Source organism: Gastrolobium bilobum, unplaced genomic scaffold (assembly GCF_033153095.1).
Source record: "Gastrolobium bilobum isolate Gb01-03AN ecotype WA unplaced genomic scaffold, APGP_CSIRO_Gbil_v1 utg993, whole genome shotgun sequence".
Classification (NCBI taxonomy): Eukaryota; Viridiplantae; Streptophyta; class Magnoliopsida; order Fabales; family Fabaceae; genus Gastrolobium; species Gastrolobium bilobum.
Window position 1 is genome coordinate 144,634 of NW_026898494.1, and position 25,783 is coordinate 170,416.

A 25,783-nucleotide genomic window follows, 5' to 3' on the forward strand; every position below is an offset into this window, starting at 1 on the left:
TTCGCTTGTGGTTGTGGAGGAGTTGGTTCAGTACAGAAGCTGCACTCACACCTATACAATAATACAAGGGGAAAGAACACGACACACTCTTTCCAAAGTTATCCTCAAGACTAGAAGGACAAAGCAAACTTCATATTGTTGTACATTCATACATCCATGTCTTCTGGTTTAACAAAATTGATTGCATAGAAATCTTCTGATCTCATGTCACTGTTTTTCTTTAGTTAGGGACCAAAAAAGGCTCCGTGGTTTTTGTCAGGGACCAATAAGGGAGTTCGAAATTCATGGTGGACCACTCAAATCCACGTCAGCAAACTAACGTGCCAAGTGTGCACCGTTAGATAGGATTTAACAAAAGGACTAACGTGGCCTGTTTTTTGTAATTTAAGGGACCACTATGTCCCTTTTTTATTGCTAGGGACTGATAACACATATTTTGTTACACTTATTTATTACTCTTGGTTGATATTTTTAGAATTTATTTGAATTAAATAAAGGTCTTTTGGGTCAAATCAGAATTCTAGATTTTAATTGGGTTTAATTGATTTTCGTCATAATTTTTCAAATTTACACTACTTTCGTATTTTGACCATATCTCACTTTACAAATGTCCAATTGACTCCGTTCTTGTTGCGTTTTGTAGCTAACAGAAAGGGTTGCAATCTCTATTTCATCCACTGAAGCCCAATTCTAATGGGAAGATGGTCGAAACCTGAGCCCAAGATGGACGTGTTTTGCTGGAAATTTATTTTGACGTTTGAACTTAAGTTATAATTTTGAACCCAATGTATATGAGACGCAGAGCCATTATTTCTGTTTTTTTCCTTTTATTTTGGGTTGGATTTGTAGAGCCCGAAGCCCAACTTGATTAGGGGTTAAAAGGGCGAGAGTACAAACCTTGTGGACAATCTTTCGTTTGAGTTTGAATTTTACAGTTTTGAAATTAATATAATTTTTCGTCTTTTTTCTCTCATCTTTTCTTTAATCAACCCAAGAGTTGAGGATTCCATGGTTGAATCCTGAGGACATGCGCCTCATTTTGAACCAAATTCCTTTCTCTTTCCAACTCGGTTTGGCATCGCGCGATTGTGGGTATTCAATCTGAGATACGCAATTGCGTTCTTAGGAAAGAGATTAACCATTAGATTTAATGGTTAGGTTGATTAACCCAATGAACTCAAGTCGAACGGGTTGATACTCCGCGATTGCGCGAGTTGACGCGCCGTATTCGACCAAACGCTAAGCGATCGCTTAGAGAGGGTTCTCATTTGGAAACAAGGATTCTGATTCAATTGAGATCAATCATGATTTGTTAATTATTTTTCCAATGATAGATATCCTTGGAATCCTAATTCTTGGGTTGGTTGCTTTTAATTTGATTATTCTTTCTTTTTATTTTATTTTTCATTTCCGTTTAAATTTACAATCATATTAAACCCCCCATTTTAGTTTCCGTTTTTCTTTAATTTTCGTTTATCCTTATTTTCTCTTTTCATATAGTTTCCATTTTCATTTGGTTTCCATTTTATTTTTATTTTTATTTTTATTACTAAGCGATTAAGTTCTTTGCAAACTCCTTGAGAGATGACTCAGGTTGACGCTTTACTACAAAATTCTAATAAACCTGATTTAATTAATTTGCGCGAGTTCGACAGCTCGTGTCAAATTTGGCGCCGTTGCCGGGGAGTTTGCATCGTTCTCTATCGTTCTTTACCCTCTTCCTCCTTTTGTTTCAATTATGCAGAAAATTAATCATAGGGAGTGGTGTGATAAGCAGACTGAGAGGATCCTCACATGTGGATGAACATTGCTTCAAGCCTTTTTATGATGGACTTCAGCAGCAGCTTGTGGAGGCACAAATCAGGCTCACTGATGCCACTTACCTTCCCTGTTATTGAAGACAGTAGGTGATATTATATCACTAATAGATTCGAACCCATGTATAAAGCAGAGGAGGTAGATGATCAGAATTATCACCGTGTAATTAAAAATATTAAAAACAGACTTACTTGTCAGTGGCAGAATGATGAAACAGACAGAATGAAAGGATGAATATATGCAGTATCAGAGGAATTAAATCCGAGCCCACATAACGTGTCTCCTTAAGACAATTTGCCCCCTCACTGATGCCTAAGGTTGATGGACACTTGTCTCCCAGGATAGAACGGATTTCGTCTGAAGAATGGTGGCACTACCAATCAACAGCCCAAACGAACACAACAATATGCCAGAGGAAGTCACACCGGAGGATGAACAACAGTATGCAAAACCGGAAATAGAAAAATTCCGGCAGAGTTTAAGTGCAGAAAAAACTGGATAGATTTCTGAAGGTGTCAGTGTCTATTTATAGATACTGACCGGTCACGATGAACAGTCGCCGGCGGCGAACCGCCGTGACTGATGGCGGCGAACGGGTGCGACCGGTGACTGTTCCGACGAACAGATACGACCGGTGACCGGTTCAGCGAGCAGACACAACCGGTGACTGGTTCACGAAGGGAAAGAACCGGTTCGGTTCAATACTGCTCAAAAAACCGGCGGGTAGAAACGTTTTGGTTGGAGGGAAGCAACGGTAAATTTTTGGACAAAATATTAAAAAATAATTTAATAAAAAATTATTTTTTATTACACACTATGAACCGAGCCGGCCGAACGGACGACAGCGGCGGCGCGCATGTGTGGTGAACCAATGCTCACCTAGCTCTTCCCCCTACATAAAACATGTAGTGACCCAAGGGCCAATCTAAGAGAGGGAAGTGGGAGCTTATATACTCTCTCATTTCCTACTAATTGTCCAATGTGGGACTTGTTGAAACCCACACACCTCTTCATCTTCCCTTTTTCTCTTTTCTTTATTAACCCATTTCTTATTCATAACCAATGGATCATTGTACATTAATTCATTCATTAATTCCAACAATCCCCCACATGGATAAGAAGTCAAATCATCGTGACAAAATGCATAAGAGTATAAATGCAAAGTGTAAATTCCTCAACGAGAAACAACTGCATCGAGATAGGTGGAGTTACCTTTGAACCTTCTCTAGTGAAAACCTATCGGATATACTCGGTCAATCGGTGGTTTAGGTCGACTTGAACCGTCAACCTTTAGTGTATACCTAGACAATAGGAGTCACACAATTGCTTCTCTAGCATTGTTGGTCCTTTGTTGCGCCCATTTTGGCCATGGGACACCTGCCTGGTTCTGCGAGTGTTTTAGAGAATCGGCCTTTAAAAATTCTCATAGAAGCGGCCCTCACTTCACACTCACATAGGTGGTTTCTTGTGATGTAAATCACTATACATCATCTGAACACAACAGATTAAGAAATCATTAAAAGCCTTAATGCTTACCCTCATAAATACACTGTCTTGTCTTGGAATGAGTATGAGTTTAAAAACTCCACAGTGTTTGAACAGTCGACCATCACTTAGTTGTCTCTTTGAACCTAGTTCATGGGATCTCCACTCTTCTAGGTAGAGTTACCGCAATGCTCAACAATTGATAGGCCTTAAACCCATTCCTTTCGACAAATTTTCAACCAACTCTCTAGGAATCCCTTTGGTTAACGGATCCGCTATGTTTTCCTTAGACTTAACATAGTCAATTGAAATGATTCCATTCGAGAGTAGTTGTCTTACGGTATCATGTCTACGACGTATGTGTCTAGACTTACCGTTATACATGACGTTCTTGGCCCTTCCAATAGCTGCTTGGCTATCACAATGTATGCATACAGATGGTACCGGTCTTGGCCAATTAGGAACATCATCAATAAAATTACGAAGCCATTCGGCTTCTTCACCGGCCTTATCTAAAGCAATAAATTCTGCTTCCATGGTTGACCTTGCAGTGCAGGTTTGCTTGGACGATTTCCAAGACACAGCACCTCCACCAAGGGTGAACACATATCCACTTGTGGATCTAGTGTCGTTAGAGCCGGTGATCCAATTTGCATCACAATACCCTTCTATAACCGCGGGGTATTTCTCGTAACGCAAAGCATAATTCTGAGTATACTTCAAGTATCCCAAAACTCTTACCATGGCTTTCCAATGATTCTCATTTGGATTACTGGTAAAGCGACTTAACAGACTTACTGCATAAGCAATATCAGGTCTGGTGCAGTTCATAACATACATAAGGCTTCCCAACACTTGAGCATATAGCTTTGTGCTGTAGCTTTACCAGTGTTCTTTAATAAACTCAAATTAGAATCTACAGGGTTCCTCACAGGAGTTATATTCAAACTCTTGAATTTCTCAAGAACCTTAACTATATAGTGAGCTTGTGATAATGCCAACCCTGCAGATGTTCTATGGATTTTAATTCCTAGGATAACGTCTGCTATCCCCATATCTTTCATCTCAAACTTACTTTTAAGTAATTGTTTAGTAGCATTAATCATTTGATTATTACTACCCATGATCAACATGTCGTCTACATAAAGACAGACAATGGCAAAACCTTTTTCAGTATTCCGAACATAGACACATTTGTCACATTCATAATTCGAAAACCATTTGATAACATAACTTTGTCAAATTTTTCATGCCATTGTTTTGGAGCTTGCTTTAACCCGTAAAGGGATTTTATTAAGCGACAAACTTTCCGTTCTTGTCCTGGAACAACAAAACCTTCAGGTTGTTCTAAATATATCTCTTCGTCCAGGTCGCCGTTTAAAAAAGGCAGTTTTCACATCCATTTGATGTATTTCTAATCCATTCAATGCAGCTACCGCGATCAACATCCTGATGGATGTGATCCTTGTAACGGGTGAATAAGTATCGAAGTAATCGAAACCTTCACGTTGCCTGTAGCCTTTTACCACAAGCCTTGCTTTATATTTATCAATAGTACCATTCTCTTTCATTTTTCTTTTGAACACCCACTTACTTCCTAACGGCTTATTGCCAGGAGGAAGATTTACCAGTTCCCAAGTGTGGTTGGACAAGATAGACTCTATCTCACTATTGATAGCCTCTTCCCAGAATGGTTCTTCCGGGGACGTTATAGCTTCCTTATACGTCCGAAGTTCATTTTCCAATAAGTATGTCATAAAATCAGGTCCAAAGGATGTGGCGGTCTTTTGCCTCTTGCTACATCTAGGTTCATCTTCTATGTCCTCTACGGTATCAGTATCAGTTGTAGCATCTCGAGGTATCTCAACCTGATCATTACCATTTGATTCATGTTTTTTCTTATACGGAAATATGTCTTCAAAGAAAGTAACTTCCCTTGATTCAATCACCGTATTAATATGTATATCCGAGACATCAGATTTATACACTAGAAAACGATAAGCACTACTATTAAGTGCATAACCGATGAATACACAATCTACGGTTTTAGGTCCGATTCTTAACCTTTTAGGTTTAGGAACCGCAACCTTAGCCAAACACCCCCACACTCTAAAGTATTTCAGGGATGGCTTCTTTCCTTTCCATATATCATATGGTATGCTTTTTATCTTTTTGTGGGGCATTCTATTAGTAATATAATTAGCCTTCAACATGGCTTCCCCCCACAAATTCTGTGGTGAACCGGACGTAATTAACATAGCATTCATCATCTCTTTCGGTGTCCGATTTTTCCTTTCTGCAATCCCATTTGATTGCGGTGAATAAGGAGCTGTTGTCTGGTGTATAATACCAGACTCTATACAGAATTCCTCGAAGGGGCCATCATATTCTCCCCCACGATCGCTCCTTACCATTTTAATTTTCTTGTTGAGTTGATTCTCAACTTCACTTTTATATTGCTTAAAAGCAACAATAGCTTCATCTTTACTATTGAGTAAGTACACATAACAATATCTACTGCAGTCATCAATAAATGTAATAAAATATTTCTTATTACCCCTAGATGGTGTAGATTTCATGTCACATATATCAGTATGTATTAAATCTAATAACTCGGTTGATCTTTCAACTGATTTAAAAGGTAATTTCGAAAATTTTGATTCAACACATACTTGGCACTTATTATTTAAACATTCAAATTTAGGTAATAAATCTAAATGTATTAAACTCTTAATGGACTTTAGATTAACATGTCCTAATCTACTATGCCATAAATTAGAAGACTCAAGCAAGTAGACAGAAGTAGTAGTATTATTAATAATATTGGAGTTGTTTACAGTCATCACATTCAGTTTGAAAAGGCCCCCACTAAGGTAGCCCTTTCCTACATACACATCATTCTTAGTAAGTACAAACTTATCAGAAACAAATACAAGTTTAAAGCCATTCTTGCTTAACAGAGATCCAGAGACTAAGTTCTTGCGAATATCAGGCACATGGAGCACATCATTCAGTGTCACTATCTTGCCAGATGTCATTTTCAAAGCCACTTTGCCCACTCCTTCAACTTTTGAAGTAGATGAATTACCCATATAAAGTTTCTCATCATTATCAGTAGGAGTATAGGAGGAGAACATCCCTTTGTTTGAACAGACATGTCTGGTGGCACCAGTGTCCACCCACCATTCGTTGGAATCTCCCATCAGATTGCACTCCATCACCACTGCTGCCAGATTCAGTTCTTCAACCTGATCAGCAATATCAACCATATTGGCTTGAGTGCTCTTCTTCTTCTTATTGAACTTTTGTGGCTTCCTCTGATCTTTCCTTTGTTCCTTCTTACAATCCTTTGCACGGTGGCCAGGATTCCCACAATTGAAACAGTTGCCTTTGAACTTTTTGCCCTTTCCTTGCTTAGCATTTCCATCTTCAGAATATTTCCTCTTCTTTGACTTTGATCCCTCTTCAACTACATTAGCCTTGGAGATCATAGGATTGTTGCCATTCCTCTTGTCAGACATCTTATTGTCTTCTTCTATTCTCAATCTGGTAACCAGATCTTCAAGTGTCAATTCCTTGCGCTTATGCTTCAGATAATTCTTGAAGTCTCTCCAAGAGTTTGGTAATTTCTCTATGAAACCAGCAACTTGAAAAGACTCACTAAGAGACATTCCTTCTGCATGAATTTCATGCACAATCACTTGAAGTTCCTCAACTTGACTCACAACAGATTTGGAGTCTACCATCTTGAAGTCCAAGAATCTGCCAACTATGAATTTTTTCAAGGCAGCATCCTCAGTTTTATACTTCTTGTCCAGACTTTCCCAAAGTTCCTTACTAGTCTTCAGGGTACAGTACACATTATACAGTGAGTTGTCTAGAGCATTGAGAATATAGTTCCTGCAAAGGAAGTCAGAATGCTTAAAAGCATCAATGGCAGCAACCTTTTCCTTGTCAGACTCTTCTCCCTCTTTCAGTTTAGGAGCATCTTCCTTGAGGAAACGGTCTAGACTCAGAGTTGTCAAATAGAACAACATCTTCTGTTGCCAGCGTTTGAAATTTGTTCCATTCAGTTTTTCAGGCTTGTCAGCATGCATTGGAACAGAGGCAGTAACATTGGCATTGCTAGTGCTTACATTAGCCATTTCTGTTACACAAACAGAATCTGAAATTAATCACACAGATTAATTTATCACACAGTAAATAAAACAGAAACAGTATATATAACGAAAAATAAATACTGATCACAGGTTCAAAAACACCAAATTGTCTTAAGATTGTTATTGAAGACATTGGGTGATATTATATCACTAATAGATTCGAACCCATGTATAAAGCAGAGGAGGTAGATGATCAGAATTATCACCGTGTAATTAAAAATATTAAAAACAGACTTACTTGTCAGTGGAAGAATGATGAAACAGACAGAATGAAAGGATGAATATATGCAGTATCAGAGGAATTAAATCCGAGCCCACAGAACGTGTCTCCTTAAGACAATTTGCCCCCTCACTGATGCCTAAGGTTGATGGACACTTGTCTCCCAGGATAGAACGGATTTCGTCTGAAGAATGGTGGCACTACCAATCAACAGCCCAAACGAACACAACAATATGCCAGAGGAAGTCACACCGGAGGATGAACAACAGTATGCAAAACCGGAAGAAGAAAAATTCTGGCAGAGTTTAAGTGCAGAAAAAACTGGATAGATTTCTGAAGGTGTCAGTGTCTATTTATAGATACTGACCGGTCATGATGAACAGTCGCCGGCGGCGAACCGCCGTGACTGATGGCGGCGAACGGGTGCGACCGGTGACTGTTCCGACGAACAGATACGACCGGTGACCGGTTCAGCGAGCAGACACAACCGGTGACTGGTTCACGAAGGGAAAGAACCGGTTCGGTTCAATACTGCTCAAAAAACCGGCGGGTAGAAACGTTTTGGTTGGAGGGAAGCAACGGTAAATTTTTGGACAAAATATTAAAAAATAATTATTTTTTATTACACACTATGAACCGAACCGAACCGAGCCGGCCGGACGGCGGCGGCGGCGCGCACGTGTGTGGTGAACCAATGCTCACCTAGCTCTTCCCCCTACATAAAACATGTAGTGACCCAAGGGCCAATCTAAGAGAGGGAAGTGGGAGCTTATATACTCTCCCATTTCCTACTAATTGTCCAATGTGGGACTTGTTGAAACCCACACACCTCTTCATCTTCCCTTTTTCTCTTTTCTTTATTAACCCACTTCTTATTCATAACCAATGGATCATTGTACATTAATTCACTCATTAATTCCAACATTCCCTAAGGAGGATAAGGAGTCTTCTTTTCCTTTCTCTTTATTTCCTTTTTCTTTGCATTTTTTTATTTCAACTTTAATTGTCAATAAGTGAATTTTCCTTTTCTTTCTGATAATTGTTGAGTTAAACATGGAATGAACTTGGACATATTTCTTTTGATAGATTATTCTGGTCAGGCTTAATTCTTGACTCTTGGATTATATTACTCGTTGACTGATATTGTTATGCTGATTGCGTAATTTGGTTTTACCCTTATGAGATTTTGAGCCTGTATGAATGAATTACATCTTTTGCCATTCTCTCTTTCTTGTGTGTTTCTGCTCATGATCTTTATTCTCTAGAACTTGATCTTGTTCTTTTTGAAACTGCATTTTTCATTTACATGCATGAATATGATAGAGGCATTTTTTTTTCTTTTTTTTTCCCCTTTAGCCAGATAGTCATCCCTTACATTATTATCCCTTGGTGAGCCCCTTTGAGCCTTTATATCCTTTATTTCTTAAGCCGCATTACAAGCCTAAGTGAAAAACCAATTAATTCCACACCCTGGAGATTTACTGTGCATTGATTTCACTGTGATGTTGTGTTTATGTGTGGGGGTTTGCCCGAGACGTGCAAAAGTTTATGTGTGGGGGGTGACCATCTAATTCTTTTCTGCTATGTGATTTTACTGTATTGAAAAAAAAAGCAAAAAAAAAAAATGTGTTTATTTCTATCTTTTCATTATCTCTGATTTATTTTCTTAGTGTAGTTCTTAACTTTTGCTCTAGTAGATTTCTGGGTGTTTCACATTCTTTTCCATATTTTATCCATACCTTCACCTGAGCCCGATTACAACCCTACATAAAGTCATCTTGATTTGTGCATGCATGTCTTAGTAGCAGGAGAAGTAGAATTTGAGCAAGCCTATGGTAGAATGATTTTCTTGAGTAGATTTGAGTGATATACTGATTACCTGATACACTTGAGAGAGAAATGTTGATAGCATCCTGTGAGGAATCATTTTCTGTAATTGGCATGTACAGTTGAAATTAGCAGGTCTTGTGATTTGAGATTAGGGAATTTATGTTCTGATTGGTTTATCTGTTGAAGATTTGTGATCTTTGTATATTTTATGTACCCTTGATAATTGTTAGAAGGGATTGGTTGATCTTAGATTTTGCTTTCTATTTTAGTTTTTGCCCAGGAGTGCAAAAAGATAAGTGTGGGGAAATTTGATAACACATATTTTGTTACACTTATTTATTGCTCTTGGTTGATATTTTTAGGATTTATTTGAATTAAATAAAGGTCTTTTGGGTCAAATCATAATTCTAGATTTTAATTGGGTTTAATTGATTTTCGTCATAATTTTCTAAATTTACACTTCTTTCGTATTTTGACCATATCTCACTCTACAGATGTCCGATTGACTCCGTTCTTATTTCTTTTTGTAGCTAACAAAAAGGGTTGCAATTATTTCATCAACTGAAGCCCAATTCGAATGGGAAGATGGTCGAAACCGGAGCCCAAGATGGACGTGTTTTGTTGGAAATTTATTTCGACGTTTGGACTTAAGTTATAATTTTGAACCCAATGTACATGAGACCCAGAGCCATTATTTCTGTTTTTTCCTTTTATTTTGGGTTGGATTTGTAGAGCCTGAAGCCCAACTTGATTAGGGGTTAAAAAGGCGAGAGTACGAACCTTGTGGACAATCTTTCGTTTGAGTTTGAATTTTACAGTTTTGAAATTAATATAATTTTTATCTTTTTTCTCTCATCTTTTCTTTAATCAACCCAAGGGTTAAGGATTCCATGGTTGAATCTTGAGGACCTGCGCCTCATTTTGAACCAAATTCGTTTCTCTTTCCAACTCGGTTTGGCATCGCGCGATTGTGAGTATTCAATCTGAGATACGCGATTGCGTTCTTAGGAAAGAGATTAACCATTAGATTTAATGGTTAGGTTGATTAACCCAATGAACTCAAGTCGAACGGGTTGATACTCCGCGATTGCGCGAGTTAACACGCCGTATTCGACCAAACGCTAAACGATCGCTTAGAGAGGATTCTCAATTGGAAATAAGGATTCTGATTCAATTGAGATCAATCACGATTTGGTAATTATTTGTCCAATGATGGATATCCTTGGAATCCTAATTCTTGGGTTGGTTGCTTTTAATTTGATTATTTTTTCTTTTTATTTTATTTTTCATTTCCGTTTAAATTTACAATCATATTAAACCCCCTCATTTTAATTTCCGTTTTTCTTTAATTTTCGTTTCTCCTTATTTTCTCTTTTCATTTAGTTTCCATTTTCATTTGGTTTCCATTTTATTTTTATTTTTTATTTATTTTTATAACTGAGCGATTAAGTTCATTGCAAACTTCTTGAGAGACGACTCAGGTAGACGCTTTACTACAAAATTCTAATAAACCTGATTTAATTAATTTGCGCGAGTTCGACAGCTCGTGTCAGGGACCAATAAGGGCTTTGTGGATATTGCCAGGGACCAAAAAGGGTATTTACTCATATATATATATATATATATATTTTGGTAAACAAAAATATATATTAATTAATAAACTTTTAGAGAGATTCAAATGAAAAATTTCTTTTTGTCTCGAGTTTCAATTTAGAAAGAAGACAAATTTAATTTCATGCATTGTCGTAAAAATGATTTGAAAGGGAAATAAATGGAACTGATTCCATATGCATCATTTGTTGAAAGCTTAATGTATGCTCTAATTTGTACGAGAGTTGTAAATGGGCCAAGCTGGGCTGGGCTTTAGCCTTCCTGGCCTAAGCCTATGTAAAAAAATATTCAGCCTATCTAGCTTATTGGCCTACTAAAGGCTATATTTATAGGTCAAACCTGGCCTATTTTTAAAAATTAGAGAGCCTTGTATGGCCTACAGGCCTTGTAGGCTTCCCTAGTGATATATTTTTAAATATTTTTAAAAAAAATTAAAAATATTTTTAACAATTTTTAAAATATTCGCTTGACATTACAAGTTATTAACGTGCTCATAAATTTTTACATTTTTTTTACACGAGATATAAATTTCACTAGTGAGCATTAAAAATTTTACATTAGTAAAAGAAAAACTAATCCAAAATATACTGAGCAAAGTTTCATTCATGCATGCACTAGTACTAATTGCCACCTAAAATAAATATATTATTTTATTTTATTTTAAAAAATTAAATAGACCAGCCTACAAGGCTTTAGGTCAGGCTTGATAAAATTGGCCTACTTGTTAAAAAGCTTTCTTATTAGCCTAAGCCTACTCTATTTTTTCAATGTAGGACGGGCTAGGCCAGGCTCCACGTAGGTCGAGTTGTAGGCCAGGTCAGTCCAGTCTGGCCTATTTACACCCCTACATGAGACCATGTATTAGCTTTACAATTAAAATGTTAGTAAAATAGAGTAATCATAGTGCTGTAAAAAAAGTTTTGATATCTCTACAAAGCACTAAAGATCACAAGCTGACTTATAGGATATCTAACAACAAGTGATTGGAAAGATAAATTGAGATTTTATTGGATGTGTTTCACTTACAGTCGCATTGCATATATCTTATAGAGTTATAGTCTATGTAGCACCGATACTGACACGGGACACGATACGACACTCCGACACGTTAATTCTAAAAACTGTTAGATTTCGACACGTTGTGATATTAAATAATAATTTTTATTTATGTAGCGTATATTATATTTAATATTCAATAATTTAACAAAAAATGAAGTTAAACTTATAATACCCATCAATTTTGCTAAGAAACATAAGATATCCCAAATATTTATATTAAACTCAATAAAATTATAATCGTAATCTAACGAATCTATTAGTTGGAACTAAAAATGCAACGCAATGCAACCTTTGAACCATTTTTTGAATTTCTACAATGCGTGTTGGAGTGTCGGAAAGTGTCGGACACGACACGTCAAGGCCTTTAAAGTGTCGGTGCTTCATAGGTTATAGTTATAAGTGAATAGTGTCATGCACTTATACTTCCTCTCGTTACTTGTTATCCTAACATATAATCAACTAAGAAATGAGTTTGCTTAATGATAAAAGGTTCTAAACATATAATTGTTGAATTAAAAACAATTAGTATACCAACTTCTTAAATTATTATAAATTCTATAAAAATATTTAATTTTGCATTATATGTTTAGTTTAAAAAAATTCTATTCCAAACAAGAAATATCTCATTTGAATCCATCTATGCTTTTTTTTTGGTGAAATGAATCCATCTATGCTACTCGTATGTAATTAGATTAGAACTAATTTGAATCGATCTAATAAAGATTCATGTTACTCTCATTTATTTAGTGCAAAACGATGGTTATTTAACTCGATTTGTTTAGTATTTTTCTCGTGGATCTAGCTATGAAAGATTCACGCTACTCTCGTGTATTTAATACAACATTAGGGTTATGTAGTGTTTGGTAGACCATAATTTTTTTTTATCAGATAATCAAGATTTCCGATAATATGGTAGGAATTTTTTTTCCATGGGAATGTTACAAAAAAGTTATTTGGTTCCATTCATTTCCCCTCAACTTTCTCTCTGAATCTCATCTCCATGGCCTAAAGCAGAAGAGTATCTCATTCTGCATGCATATACCAGGACCATCAATCACATAACCATTGGAGCAATCCCCACAAGCACTTCAACAATCCAAACTAAATATAACAAATATAATTGAAAATGGGGATCTTGTTAATAAAACTCAGAAACCCATTTTAATCAAGTGTGATGTCTCCATGCTCATCCTCAACGATTAGTTGGTGAACCAAATAAAGCAAAGCAAGCTTCGACTTTGTTTCACAGAAAGCAGAGGATTATTTGAGAGTGATGAATGAGCTTCTGTCGTGGTTCTATTTCTTAGATCTAGTTTCTTCACAAACCTCACTTTACAATGACACGGGAGATTTATTAGGGTTATTTTGGTAAGATGATTCGCAATTTATTTTCCTTTTTCCCGAAAAAGGAAGAATTCCAACAAATTTGTGGTATTTTTTGATTGGTATTTGAATGCACACTTACCCGGAATAATTTTGGATTTTTAGCTACTAAACGTGGCAAGCCAATTTATCGAAGCTCACTTTCCCATACGTTTATAAATAATCCTGAAACCAAACGACACCTTTCAATATTACTTTGTAAATCTTCCTGAGAAAGATTCACATTACTCTCATGTCTCTGGTACAAAAATTGGGGTTATATAATTTTACTTAGGGTGTTCGCGGTCTGAATTGAATCAATTTTGGAAGCAAAAATCATCTGATCCAATTCCTTCGGTTTGATCATGTTATCATCCATTCGATTTGAATTTTTTTCAAATCCGATTCGATCCGATCCAATTTTTTTCGGTTTGAATTTGATCAATTTTCGATTTTTTGAAAATCCTAAAATTTATTTCATGATTATTGTGCAAATAACATTTTTTGTATATATTGGCTTTGTAAACTTTTTTTTTTTTAAATGCAAAAACATCATTAAATGATAATATAATTTTTTTGGGGGACAATGAGATATGAAACTCTAAACAGATCAAATTTTGTTGATAAGATGTGACTAGGTTTTTTCTTGGGTTTAGTTGATGGGTTAATAAGTCTTAGATTTAGAAATTTTTGGGCTATGATTAAGAAAAGACTTAAGTAGATAGAGAAAAATTAATATATTGGATCGATTTGGATTGGATCGGTTTTCATCAACCCATCTGAAAACCGATCCAATCCAATTAAAATTTACCTTTTTTTTCAATTTTCGATTTATTCATTTATCTGTTTTTGGTTCGGTCATCGCGGTTTGAATCAATTTAGATTGATGAACACCCCTAATTATACTCTTCTAGAAATATCCACATTATTCAGGTGTATCTAATGCAAAATTGAGGATTATATAACTTTAAACTATGTATTGATACTATAAAAAAACACTACTCAAAATTTACTCACCTCTTGCCAAACCTAATCCAAAGCAATTAAGACACTTACAAACGGAACTTTTTAATGTGGTACAAGATGGTCCTTCCACTGATAAATTGACACGAGAACCAATTTTTGCTTTTTCTCTCTCCTCAATATTTTCTCGCTTTCTTTCGCCTCCGCCCCACCCAATTTTTCTTTTTCTCACCTCAATCTTTTCTCGCTTTCTTTCGTCTACTCCCCACCCAATTTTTCTTTTCTCACCTCAATCCTTTCTCGCTTTCTTTCGCCTCCGCCCCACCCAATTTTTCTTGCTCCCGGACCACACAAAATCATCTCCTCACAAAGGTAAGACCTATTCTCTTTAAAAGAAAAAGAAAAAGGTAAGACCTATTAATTCACATTTTTTTTTAATTTTTATTTATAATAAAACAAGCTGAACAACACTCCGTAAGAACAGTAAGAGGTTAAACCAATTTGAAAACCCTAATTTCCCTTGAAAATACTGAATTTCCATTTGGACCCTTGATGCTATGAGAAAACGTTAATTCATCCAATGCAGGGGCAGGGCTGGACACATGTCGCCCCGTGGCAGCTCGACTGGCCGCCGGAAGGAGGCGTCGCCGGCAACAGGGAATGCAGTTCATGGCAGCGGGAACGACGTCGTGGCTGGGGACTCCGGCAATGGGAGGACGGAATCGAGCCAGAGGGTTAGGCTGATGCTGAACCCGAAGAAGGATCACGAGCCGGAAGCGTACGAGGACTTGAAATTGGATTTCTGTTCTTCGTTTTTCAGCTCGCTGGAGAGGCACCTACCAACGAAAATGCTCAACGCTTCTCGCGACGAGAAGGTTAAGTACATGAACGAGATTTTGCTCGATTATCTCCCACCCGGAGTGCGGAACAGAGTATGACTATGATTTTTCCCCTTCCTCTTTCTTACTAGTTGGTATTGTTATATTTTGAATTTCTTGAAATTTTTTCTCTTGGTGGAAAATGGAAGTAAATTAAACTATATGATGGAGAAAGTTGTGTGTTCATTGGTGCTGAAATTGCATACCTTGTGTCTCAAGCAACACTGTTAATACCAAACCGCATGGTTAAGCCTTTAGGACCAACTGGTCCTGTCTGATTTTGACAATAGGTCTCATAGTTGTTGAATTACATAAATGGAACAATGTTGTTGATTTATGCTGGAAATGAATTGTAACTTACTCATAATTTTAGTACAGGTTTTTTTATTAATTCACATTCTGTATTTTGTTCAGTCGATTGTTGTTCCTTTATGCTTGTGAGAAATAATTATAACTCGTATGTGTTAAGAATAATTTAAGAAAGGAAGTGTCAGGGGTTAGATATTTGAGCTATTCTTCGGTAGAGCATGATGAGATGTGTTGAGGTGTATGGTGGATTATTATCTTTTTCCTCTAGACATCAACTTCAGATTGTGTGGTTTATAACATGGTCGCACTTGATGGTCTCTGTCCTGTTAAAGGGTTGTACATGGTATCATTAGTTTCAAACTCTTCCAAGTTTCCAATGTATAGTTTAGGTACTCTTAGATGTCATGAGACAAAGAAAGGAGAGTTATGAAAGTTGTAAAATTAGTATGCTGTGGAGGAATAGCAACTCACTGAGAATCAGATGTTTTAATAATATTATTCCTGCATTTAGTTCTATGGTAACTTTTGTTTCTTTGTTATGAACTAGAAGGTGGAATTGCCTTGGACAATTTTTTAATTTATATTGTTAAATTGTAAAATAAACTTTTTTTTTTCATCATGATCATTATAAGTTTGCTGTTTATTGTCTTTATTATTATTCTTGTTATGGTTCTCATTGTTATTATACGACATCCTTTATGGTGGTTCCACTGTTATTTGGCAGGATCAAAAGCAAAGAAAATACAGACAGAGGATAATATCAAATTATCAGGTAAGCAGCATCCAAATGTTAACGGTTGGCCTATTCTTTTTTTTTCTTTCTTTTTTTAGACTTTGTTGGCCTGATATTAATGTAGAACCTGAGAGAACAGTTTTAGGGAAAGAATGTCAGACTAGTAAATTCTTAAATCAAATAGGTTAAAGAAATCTGAATGGCTTGATCTAATAACGAATCCTACTTCCCAATTTAGATAACATTTAGTTTGGGCAAATATTGAGTACATATAAAATATAAACTCTAATGATGTGAAAACATTATGAAAATATCTTGTTTATCTGAAGTGTAGGAGATTTCCCCCCCTCAGAATTAAGATTAATGCTCTATACTTGCCATGAGAAGTATAGCAATTCATAGTACATTGCACATTCCATTGATTTTCTTTTCTCACTCTCTCTGCTAGATAGTAATATAATTCAAATTACACAATTTTCTTGGGCACTTGGTTCTTATTTAGTTTATGAGATTAATGTTTCTCATGTTGTAGGAAATAAAATCATCTCCTACACACACGTAAAAGTGTATGAGACCCATGTTTTTGTTTTCTCTTTCTTCTTTTCACATGCCCCCACATGGGCTCCACATACTTTTATACGTGTGTATCCAATATGAGAAACATCAAACCCTTAGTTTATTATGTTTTGACATCTATGAAGTTGCTACAAAATGTGCTACTATTACATTCAAAACAGCAGGAACCTAGGATTTATAATTTATGCTCAAATTTCAGGTGTGGTTAAGTATAATGACAATCTTCCGCACATCTCATCCTTCTCTTTTATGGTCCTTTTTAGCAAGACTTACAGGTTTTCTATCAAAATTTTGCAGCCTCTGCATCGACAGTTGTACACTATTGATCCTACAACATTCTTTGTCCCAATGTTTCTGAAAGCAATTAGTGATAATACGGATCAAAGCTTTAGGAGTATAATGTCTGAGCCCGCTCCAGGCATTTTTACATTTGAAATGCTTCAGCCACACTTTTGTGAGTTATTGTTATCTGAGGTATTTTATCATTCTAACTATCTTTAGTTGGGGTATGAACAATATCTCATTATTCCTTTAAGTTAGAATTGCAAGTTGATGCCTATTCATACACTTATATTTTGTCAATGTTGAAATTTAATTTTGGTCTACCTAGGTTGAAAATTTTGAGAAGTGGGTTAACGAAGCAAAATTCCAAGTTATGCGTCCCAATACAATGAATAAATATGGTGTTGTACTTGATGACTTTGGCCTTCAAACTATGCTTGACAAGCTTATGGAAAATTTCATTTGTCCGTTGTCTAAAGGTGAATGAAGTCTGCGAGATTAGCCAGCCTAATAAGTTTTTCATTCTGTTGAGATGTATGTTAGCTAATTAATTCTTCATTATACAGTGTTCTTTGCAGAAGTTGGTGGATCAACCCTGGATTCTCATCATGGGTTTATAGTTGAATATGGTAAAGATAGAGATGCTGACTTGGGTAAGAGATATGCTTTTGAATTTCTTTATCTTTGATGTGGATGTATCTTATATTGCAAGCATATTCTAGCATGTCTTAGAATGTGGCATGCATTGCCTCAAGTTTCCTTGTACTAGTTATAGGCACTCTGGTTTTATTATCACCGTGTCTCTCATATTTAAAAAGGCAATGCCACCTATAAGGAAAACGAAATTTTATCATTCAACAGGCCATGTGCATGATATTGGACATTCATGCTAAAGAAGGTTAGGATATTTTCATGTGATCCTTGCAACAACAATGTGTAATAACTGCTACATAGTTTTTTGGTTGCTAACAATTTTGACAACTTTATTTTATGCAACTGTTATAATTTCAACCTGTGCTTCAATAAGGGGCATAAAACCTTCATTATTGGCAAACAAATGTTTCCATGATTTAGGATTCCTACACTATCCAGTACGTGTGTTCCTGATGTTGAACTTGCCTTATCGTTTAACTATGTTGTAAGCAATGAAGTCTAACAAATAGTCTTACATTTGTAGGTTTCCATGTGGATGACTCAGAAGTAACGTTGAATGTTTGCTTGGGTAGGCAATTTTCTGGGGGGGATTTGTTTTTTCGGGGCATGCGATGTGAGAAACATGTACATACAGACAGTCATTCAGAGGTAACCCATGGAGATGGAATAGCATAAGAGTAGATTGGTATTAGGAAATTATATTGCTTAATATTTTTAATTCTCACGGTAACTTTATATTATTCTACTCTCAAAATCAAAATAGACCATATGATCTTTGAGTATTGACGTGGCTGGCAATCATAGTTTTTTTTATGACATCTATTTTATGCAGTTGCTCAAGTGTCCTTATTGTTTTTTTTTTCTTGTTTTCTGAGTAATCATTTAGTTGACTGTGAGAAGATTTGAGCATGTGATGCATGAGAGTACTACTATATCAATAATTTGTACTTTTTGAAATCTTTATATGATTTCATACAAGCTGATATTAAAATTAATAGAAGTAGTAAAATATTGTTATATTGTTCACACATACTTCAACAATCTGCGTAATTTATCATGACTTAAAAAAGTTTCCTATTTAGCAACCAGTTCTTTGTCATCGTTTAATTTCCATGTATGTCTGTGGAAGAGATGAGGTGAGTTGAATGAAGCTTTTCTACCTATGGCCTTGCCTATTTAGTTGTCTGTGTTGGATGAGCTCAATTCTGTTTAGGAACTGAACTTGAGCTTACCTAGTTCTACATTTCTGAAGGTTGAGCTGGACTTATAGTTTCATTTATACTGAAAGGAGCTCGAGTTTTTAGTCTGCCTAAGCTTGAGGTTGAGATTGGTTTTATTTGTCTCTTCAGTTGTCAGTAACATATTTCTAATAATTTGAGAGGAACCCGTATTAAAATAGACTAGAATTGCTGAATGGATGGTAGGGAAAGAAAGAAATCTGAGAGATGGAGAAGGAGAATTATATTATAGAGAGAGAGAGAGAGAGAGTGTACAATGAGAATATCTCCCGTACAAGAAGGGTAACACCCTTATAACTGAAAAAGTCTTAGTCTGCAAACTATTGTGTACAACTCAACTATTTAAACTCTAGCTCTTAACTAACTATTGTTGTAACCAATTGTGTTAACTAGCTAACCAACTAACCTCCAACTGTCTATTCCTCCTGGAATATACTCTCCAAACCTTATGCTCCTTAGTAAGAGTTGGCTCGTGCCAAACATAATTTCTGTCGAAGGAACTATTGTAAAGGGACCGATATATTTTATAACTATTTTAAAATATATGTAGTAAGTACAAATATATTTATGACATACATATGCATAAGAAAAATATTGTCACATTTAGAAGTTTTAGGAGACTGTATTGAGCCTGACAGGGCTTGGTTTGGTTAACAAACACGGCCCTTTCAATAACTACTAGAAAATCATGCAACTTTATGTTGTAGTTTTGATGTGTGTTTTGCAAATAGGGCTAAGAATCAGTGTATCCGCATTTTATTTTTGTTTTTCATTATAGCAATAGCAGCGTATGTTTGCTTAGATATTGAATCCCACTGATTCTATTTACCAGTGCTAAGGATGTTTATGGACCATTGCTTCTTGCAATTCCTCATTGCTAATGGTACACTTTTTTGATGGAGTCCATTATTTGAAAACAGGAGATCTTTGACTATTCCCATGTCCCTGGACGAGCTGTACTTCATCATGGTTGTCATCGCCATGGTGCTAGAGCTACAACATCTGGTCATCGGGTCAACCTACTTCTGTGGTGCAGAAGGTGCTTTCATTTTTTGCGTGTATTCATTACTACTCCTATTTGTCTAATACACCTTGTCATTGTATTTTCACGTGCATAGATAGCTGCATGGATGTGAAATAAAAAGGGGCTGGAGGGGTGTAAGTTAGTTTTGGGTCTGTAATTTCTGAAGCTAGAGGGGAGTTGGGGTAACTCAATATTAAATCTCATCTTTTTACGCAAAATAAATCTGCATTTGATTCTATGCTCACTTATGTATTTATGTGAAGAGTTACCAACCAAGAGGGATAAACATGAAATAATGAAACCTATTGTCTAATTTTCCTCCCTAACTATAATTCTTCCTTTTGGTTTTCTACTTTTTCCTTCTTTATGTATTAAATAATTTTCCTAAATTCAGTTTGTGTGGGAATAACAGTAGAAGTCTCATATTGTGACTGCATAATTGTAGCAGTGACTTGGAATGTTATTTCCCCATATATTTTCACCATGATTTTTTCCCTGGATCGGTTCATTAATTTATATTGTTCTCTGTCATTTTTGTTGTTCCTCCTCATTCAATTAAAGATGAAAGTTGCATTTCATTGATAATCCGCAGTTCTGCTTTTAGAGAGATGAAAAGGTACAAAACAGATTTCTCTAGCTGGTGTGCTGAGTGCAATCAAAAGAAGAAAGAAAAGCTGCACTCGTCAATTGAAGCTACCAAATTGGTAAATAATTATATGATTTGCATTCTTCGTACACATGCATTTCATTGTAGGAAGATGGAACGAGTGTTCTGTATAGCGCAGGCATATATTAGTCACTTGACCTCCAACCCTGTGATCACTATGGGCAGTGTTGGCCCATTGCTGCTTCCTAGGGATATTTATACAACGGGTGTTGGAAGAATCAAATTATTCCAAGATATAACCTATACCAAGTAGCTGATAGCCTGATAAATCTAATGGCATCAATTTATCCATTTATGCTGTTGACCCTACCTAGCGGGATAAAGCTTGGTTGTTATTGTTGTTGGAAATTAAATAATAATTCATATTCATAAATAAAAATTGTATCTTGGTTCCTTTTTTTTGGGAGGGAGGGGGGTTACACAGATATTGTAGTTCAGTTTTGAGTTAAGAAAGTTGTACCATGCAAAGTTTTTTGGTGAAAGGGTAATATTTCCATTATAAATGGTAAAAGTAATATGGAGTGGGAAATTGGTAATGCTAGGGTCCGCTGTCCCATTTACAAGCCATTATCATGTGGCTGTTACGAGGTACATCATGATACACATAATTTCAGAACAGCCCTCAATTCTAGGTTCGAGCTTTGTTTAATTGGCTTCTTTGAATTATAGCTTGTTACCCAGATATTAAGTGATTTCATAGGTTACATAGACCCTGACTTGCATTATATAGCCCTTTGATAGAAGTGCTTGCTGAATTAAGTTCTGTCTTACACGTATGTTTAGAAATGCATGAATGATGTTTTGCAGAATATAACTAATAATTTATTGTATACAGGTACTGTTCAGGAGAGAAGGCGAAACAACTGCATAATATGTTTTGTTCAGTTGAAGTAAAAGAGGATAGTAGAAAAATGTATTACCTGTAATCATTTAGTCCAAACCAATGAGTATGATTCCTTATTTAGGTGTCTGTAGAAGTTAACAACCGGAGTGGAAGCCGTTTCTTTGTGAGTAGTATAAAACAAAACAAAACAATTTCTCCGCAGCTGACTGATTTCAAGTTTCATTATCAGTCATTGTCGGCCGCATGCATGCCAAGTTGCCAACCATGCGATGATACATTATTTTGGCAACTTTTTTTTTTTAAATTACTAAATGATAATATATTTGTATTTTATTTAATTGAAAATATATTTAGATCTTTGTTTATTAAAAAACTAAAGATAAATATAGTTTAATTCATTATAAAAACAAAGTCGCTTTATAATAAATGTTTCTTGGTTGATTATTTAAGTGACCTTAACAAGATTTTTTATCATAAGATACACAAAATTAACTTATATAATTGTGTTAGCGCGATTCTTAAAACAATTGAGCAGTAAGTTTTTTTTTTTTTTTTGCTTTTCTTTGGTGTGTGAACTAATCATGTGACGTGTGCGATGCTGTTGATAAAGTCAATGGTTTCAGGGGTGATCGCTGATCACTATCAATCTATCAGCACGGCACCGACATACTACCCCTTGAATTAACAAAATTGTTAAGCTAGTAGAACCCTCTAAACCAAAAATAAAAATAGAAATGTTAGGGGTAAAAGAAGACCAACATATTTAAAAAAAAGAAAAAAGACCCTTTGCTGTCCAAGGGTGCATGTGCCTTTAATTGGTATCCGATCCGTCTTCAACAGCACCATCACTCGTGTTGTATTCGGTGACAACTGTAGTGTAGCTGTCAGTTGATAACTTGTTCATCTTCACCTTCCTCCCGGTATGGATGTTAACGTAATTTTTAATAATAATAAATTCATAGTACAACTTATTACCTTTGCTTTTCCTTAGCGTTAATCTTAGTCAAAGTATAAATGTTTTTTTTCATCACCCCACCAAGAGCCAAATTAAAAGAATCATTAATAATCACCCCACTTAATCACTAATGCTATTGCCTTGATACTTTATATACTTTTGAGTCCTTTGGGACCTCAAGACATAGAAAAGAGAGAGAGAGAGAGAGAGAGAGAGAGAGATCTGTTCAACAACAACATCGTCTTCATAAATTCATAATCATATTCATATCACAAAACAAGTAGAGAAGTAGAATGCATGCAAAGACAGACTCAGAGGTAACAAGCCTTGATGCATCTTCCACCACACGATCCCCTCGGCGGCCAGCGTACTACGTGCAGAGTCCATCCCACGATGGAGAGAAAACGACGACGTCGTTGCATTCAACCCCAGTTCTCAGCCCTATGGGTTCCCCTCCTCATTCTCACTCTTCCTCAAGCCGGTTCTCCGGTTCACGCAAGATCAACAACCACCGCAACAACAATAACAACAAGACATCATCATGGAAAGACATCGATGTCATCGAAGAAGAAGGTCTTCTCCAATCCGAACACAATCACCACACTCTCTCTCGTCGATGCTATTTCCTCGCTTTTGTTCTTGGCTTCTTCTTTCTCTTCTCTCTCTTCTCTCTCATCCTCTGGGGTGCTAGTAGGCCCATGAAACCCAACATTTTCGTCAAGGTTTGTTTTCCTCCCAAGTTTCATTTTTTACAAGTCTTTCATTTGTTCTCCCAAATGGGTATCCATCAATTTTGCATCTTGATTTTCGCAGAGCATAAGTTTTGATCATCTGAGAGTTCAAGCTGGTTCTGATGCCACGGGAGTGGCCACTGACATGATAACACTGAATTCAACCTTGAAATTCACGTATCGCAACACTGGCACATTCTTTGGGGTTCATGTCACATCAACACCTTTAGATCTATCCTATTCAGAAATCGTAATTGCTACAGGGAATGTAAGACTAAAATTTAACGTTTTTATTGGTGAACTATGCACTTTCATCTCTTTTAATTATGTTTTGTTCAACATGGTGAATTTGAATTGTGGGGGTTGTTGCAGATGAACAAGTTTCATCAGTCAAGGAAGAGTCAAAGATTAGTGAGCGTGACAGTGATGGGGAACAAGATCCCATTGTATGGAAGTGGTGCTAGCTTGAGCAGTTCAACGGGTATGCCCACAGTGCCAGTGCCATTGAAATTGAGCTTTGAGATTCGATCCAGAGCATCCGTGCTTGGCAAATTGGTGAGGCCCAAATACTACAAGACGATTCAATGTTCAATCAATTTGGATCCCAAGAAGATTAATGTTCCAATTTCCCTCAAGAATTCTTGCACATATGGTTGAGTGGAACAAAAGGAAGGAAGAAGAAGAAGCACATGGAAAAGAGTATTAAAAAAATAATTATAATTATATAATACTTTATGATTCATTGGTGTTTTTTGGTTGAGGAAAGAAATGGGATACAGCTCATGGGGCAGCTGTGGAGGCGTTTGGGCAGGATTGGAACAACACGACTTTTTTTTTATTGGACTTTTTGGCTGCCCGAACATGATGACTTTTTAATTTTTTTAATTAATTTTATCATGTCATGTAAAAATATGAAATAAAATATTCAACCTGAATGCTGTTATTTCATTTTTTAGTTAATTTTAGTGTAATTATAGCCGACAAAATTTGACTTTTGCATTCATTATTATGTGATCTGTCTGCCAAGTTCCATAAGCGCGGCGTTACCAATGTGTGTATCTTTATCAATCTTCTGAATGTTTTTTTTTTTGTCCGTTTGTATTAACTTTACAAGCCCTTAATCTTGGTGCACGTGTTAGACATTTACTAGGTTGGACATTGCAATTTTGGTGTTGCACTGTGGAGCCACAGCAAAATGATAGAATTCATTTCAGGTTTACCATTTTGATGCATAATAATGAAAATATATAACCTGTTATCTCCAACTTAGAGTCTGCTGAAGTGATTATTGAGGTACTAGTCAAATTAAAAATGTTGGAGCTGAATGACGATTACTGGTGCAAATCATAACTAGGGACTCTGTTTGCTGTTTGGAACTAATTTAATGGTGCATTAACAAATAGACCTCTATATGACACTATTGCAAAGAAGGAAATTTTTTGAGTTGAGCGCGTGGTGCTCCAATCCATTGCAGGACTGATCTAACAAATGTAATTCAGATTGTTCGGTTCACCGTGTAACAGTAGTGGTCTCCACAAGCTTCATCCGTTATCTTCACAAGCTTAAATTCTTTGAGCCAGCTATAAACATAATTCGAAGTGGAGAACGGGTTATGGATGAAGATATTTAAACTCCTCCGAAAAGTGATACACTTTCTTAGATTTTATAATATACAAGTCACTTGGAAATCCTACATTGTCCTGAAATTAAGTCTTTGTTCCGTTAAGTAAAGCAATCTATTCAGAAGAAAAAAAATGATATGCTTAAAAATAAAAAAATAGCTGATCTCTAATAACACATGGTTTTGTAGATGGTTTTCCTTTAGCTTTTGGTCTAGCTGTTTATTTTCCTTTTAATAGTGACACATTCACATGGTGGTTAACTGGTTTGTTTGAAAGTATGGTGCTGATCTCACTCGCGGACTTAGGTTAGTTTTATTGTCTGCAGTTGCAGACATAAAGTTGAGGAGGAAATTTTTTTTATGTGATTCAAGTCAACAAAAAAAATAAAAAAAAATAGGAAGATTAAAAGAAAAAAGGTAAAGAGTGGACCGGAGGAGAATCACACAGGATTTTTCATATTTTTCAATGAAACAAAACTGGTCAACTTTGGATCAAATAGACATCGACAAATGTGGGTTTTTGATCGATTAACCCCTACAATTATACTGTATTTTACAAATGTCTTTTTGTGGTGTTTATTTATTTTTTAATTATCATTATCAATTATTTTCTTAAATCTTTGGTTGATTCACCAAAACTTTACTTTTGAAGTGGAAGCAAAAATTGGATCATGATTATGATCTTTATAAAAAAAAAAGGGGGTGGCACCCCCAAACCCCCACCCTGAGTGTGCAAACATAAAGAAAATTTCTTGAGTCCACT

At 36.0% G+C, this 25,783-nt stretch overlaps 2 protein-coding genes across 2 annotated transcripts; both read left to right on the forward strand.

The window, feature by feature from the left end:
* Window positions 1-14,860: 14,860 nt before the first annotated feature.
* LOC133316804 (2-oxoglutarate and iron-dependent oxygenase domain-containing protein CP2-like) lies at window positions 14,861-21,994 on the forward strand. Its single transcript, XM_061518586.1, has 10 exons — window positions 14,861-14,880; window positions 15,095-15,440; window positions 16,420-16,467; window positions 17,302-17,478; window positions 17,615-17,765; window positions 17,853-17,939; window positions 18,464-18,588; window positions 20,099-20,217; window positions 20,795-20,906; window positions 21,705-21,994. Exons 2-10 carry the CDS (start codon window positions 15,111-15,113, stop codon window positions 21,738-21,740), a joined length of 1,185 nt encoding a protein of 394 aa, XP_061374570.1. The 5' UTR covers window positions 14,861-14,880; window positions 15,095-15,110; the 3' UTR covers window positions 21,741-21,994.
* A 967-nt stretch (window positions 21,995-22,961) lies between these two features.
* LOC133316833 (uncharacterized) lies at window positions 22,962-24,245 on the forward strand. The gene is made up of 3 exons (XM_061518617.1): window positions 22,962-23,390; window positions 23,482-23,667; window positions 23,772-24,245. Exons 1-3 carry the CDS (start codon window positions 22,962-22,964, stop codon window positions 24,054-24,056), a joined length of 900 nt encoding a protein of 299 aa, XP_061374601.1. The 3' UTR covers window positions 24,057-24,245.
* Window positions 24,246-25,783: the final 1,538 nt, after the last annotated feature.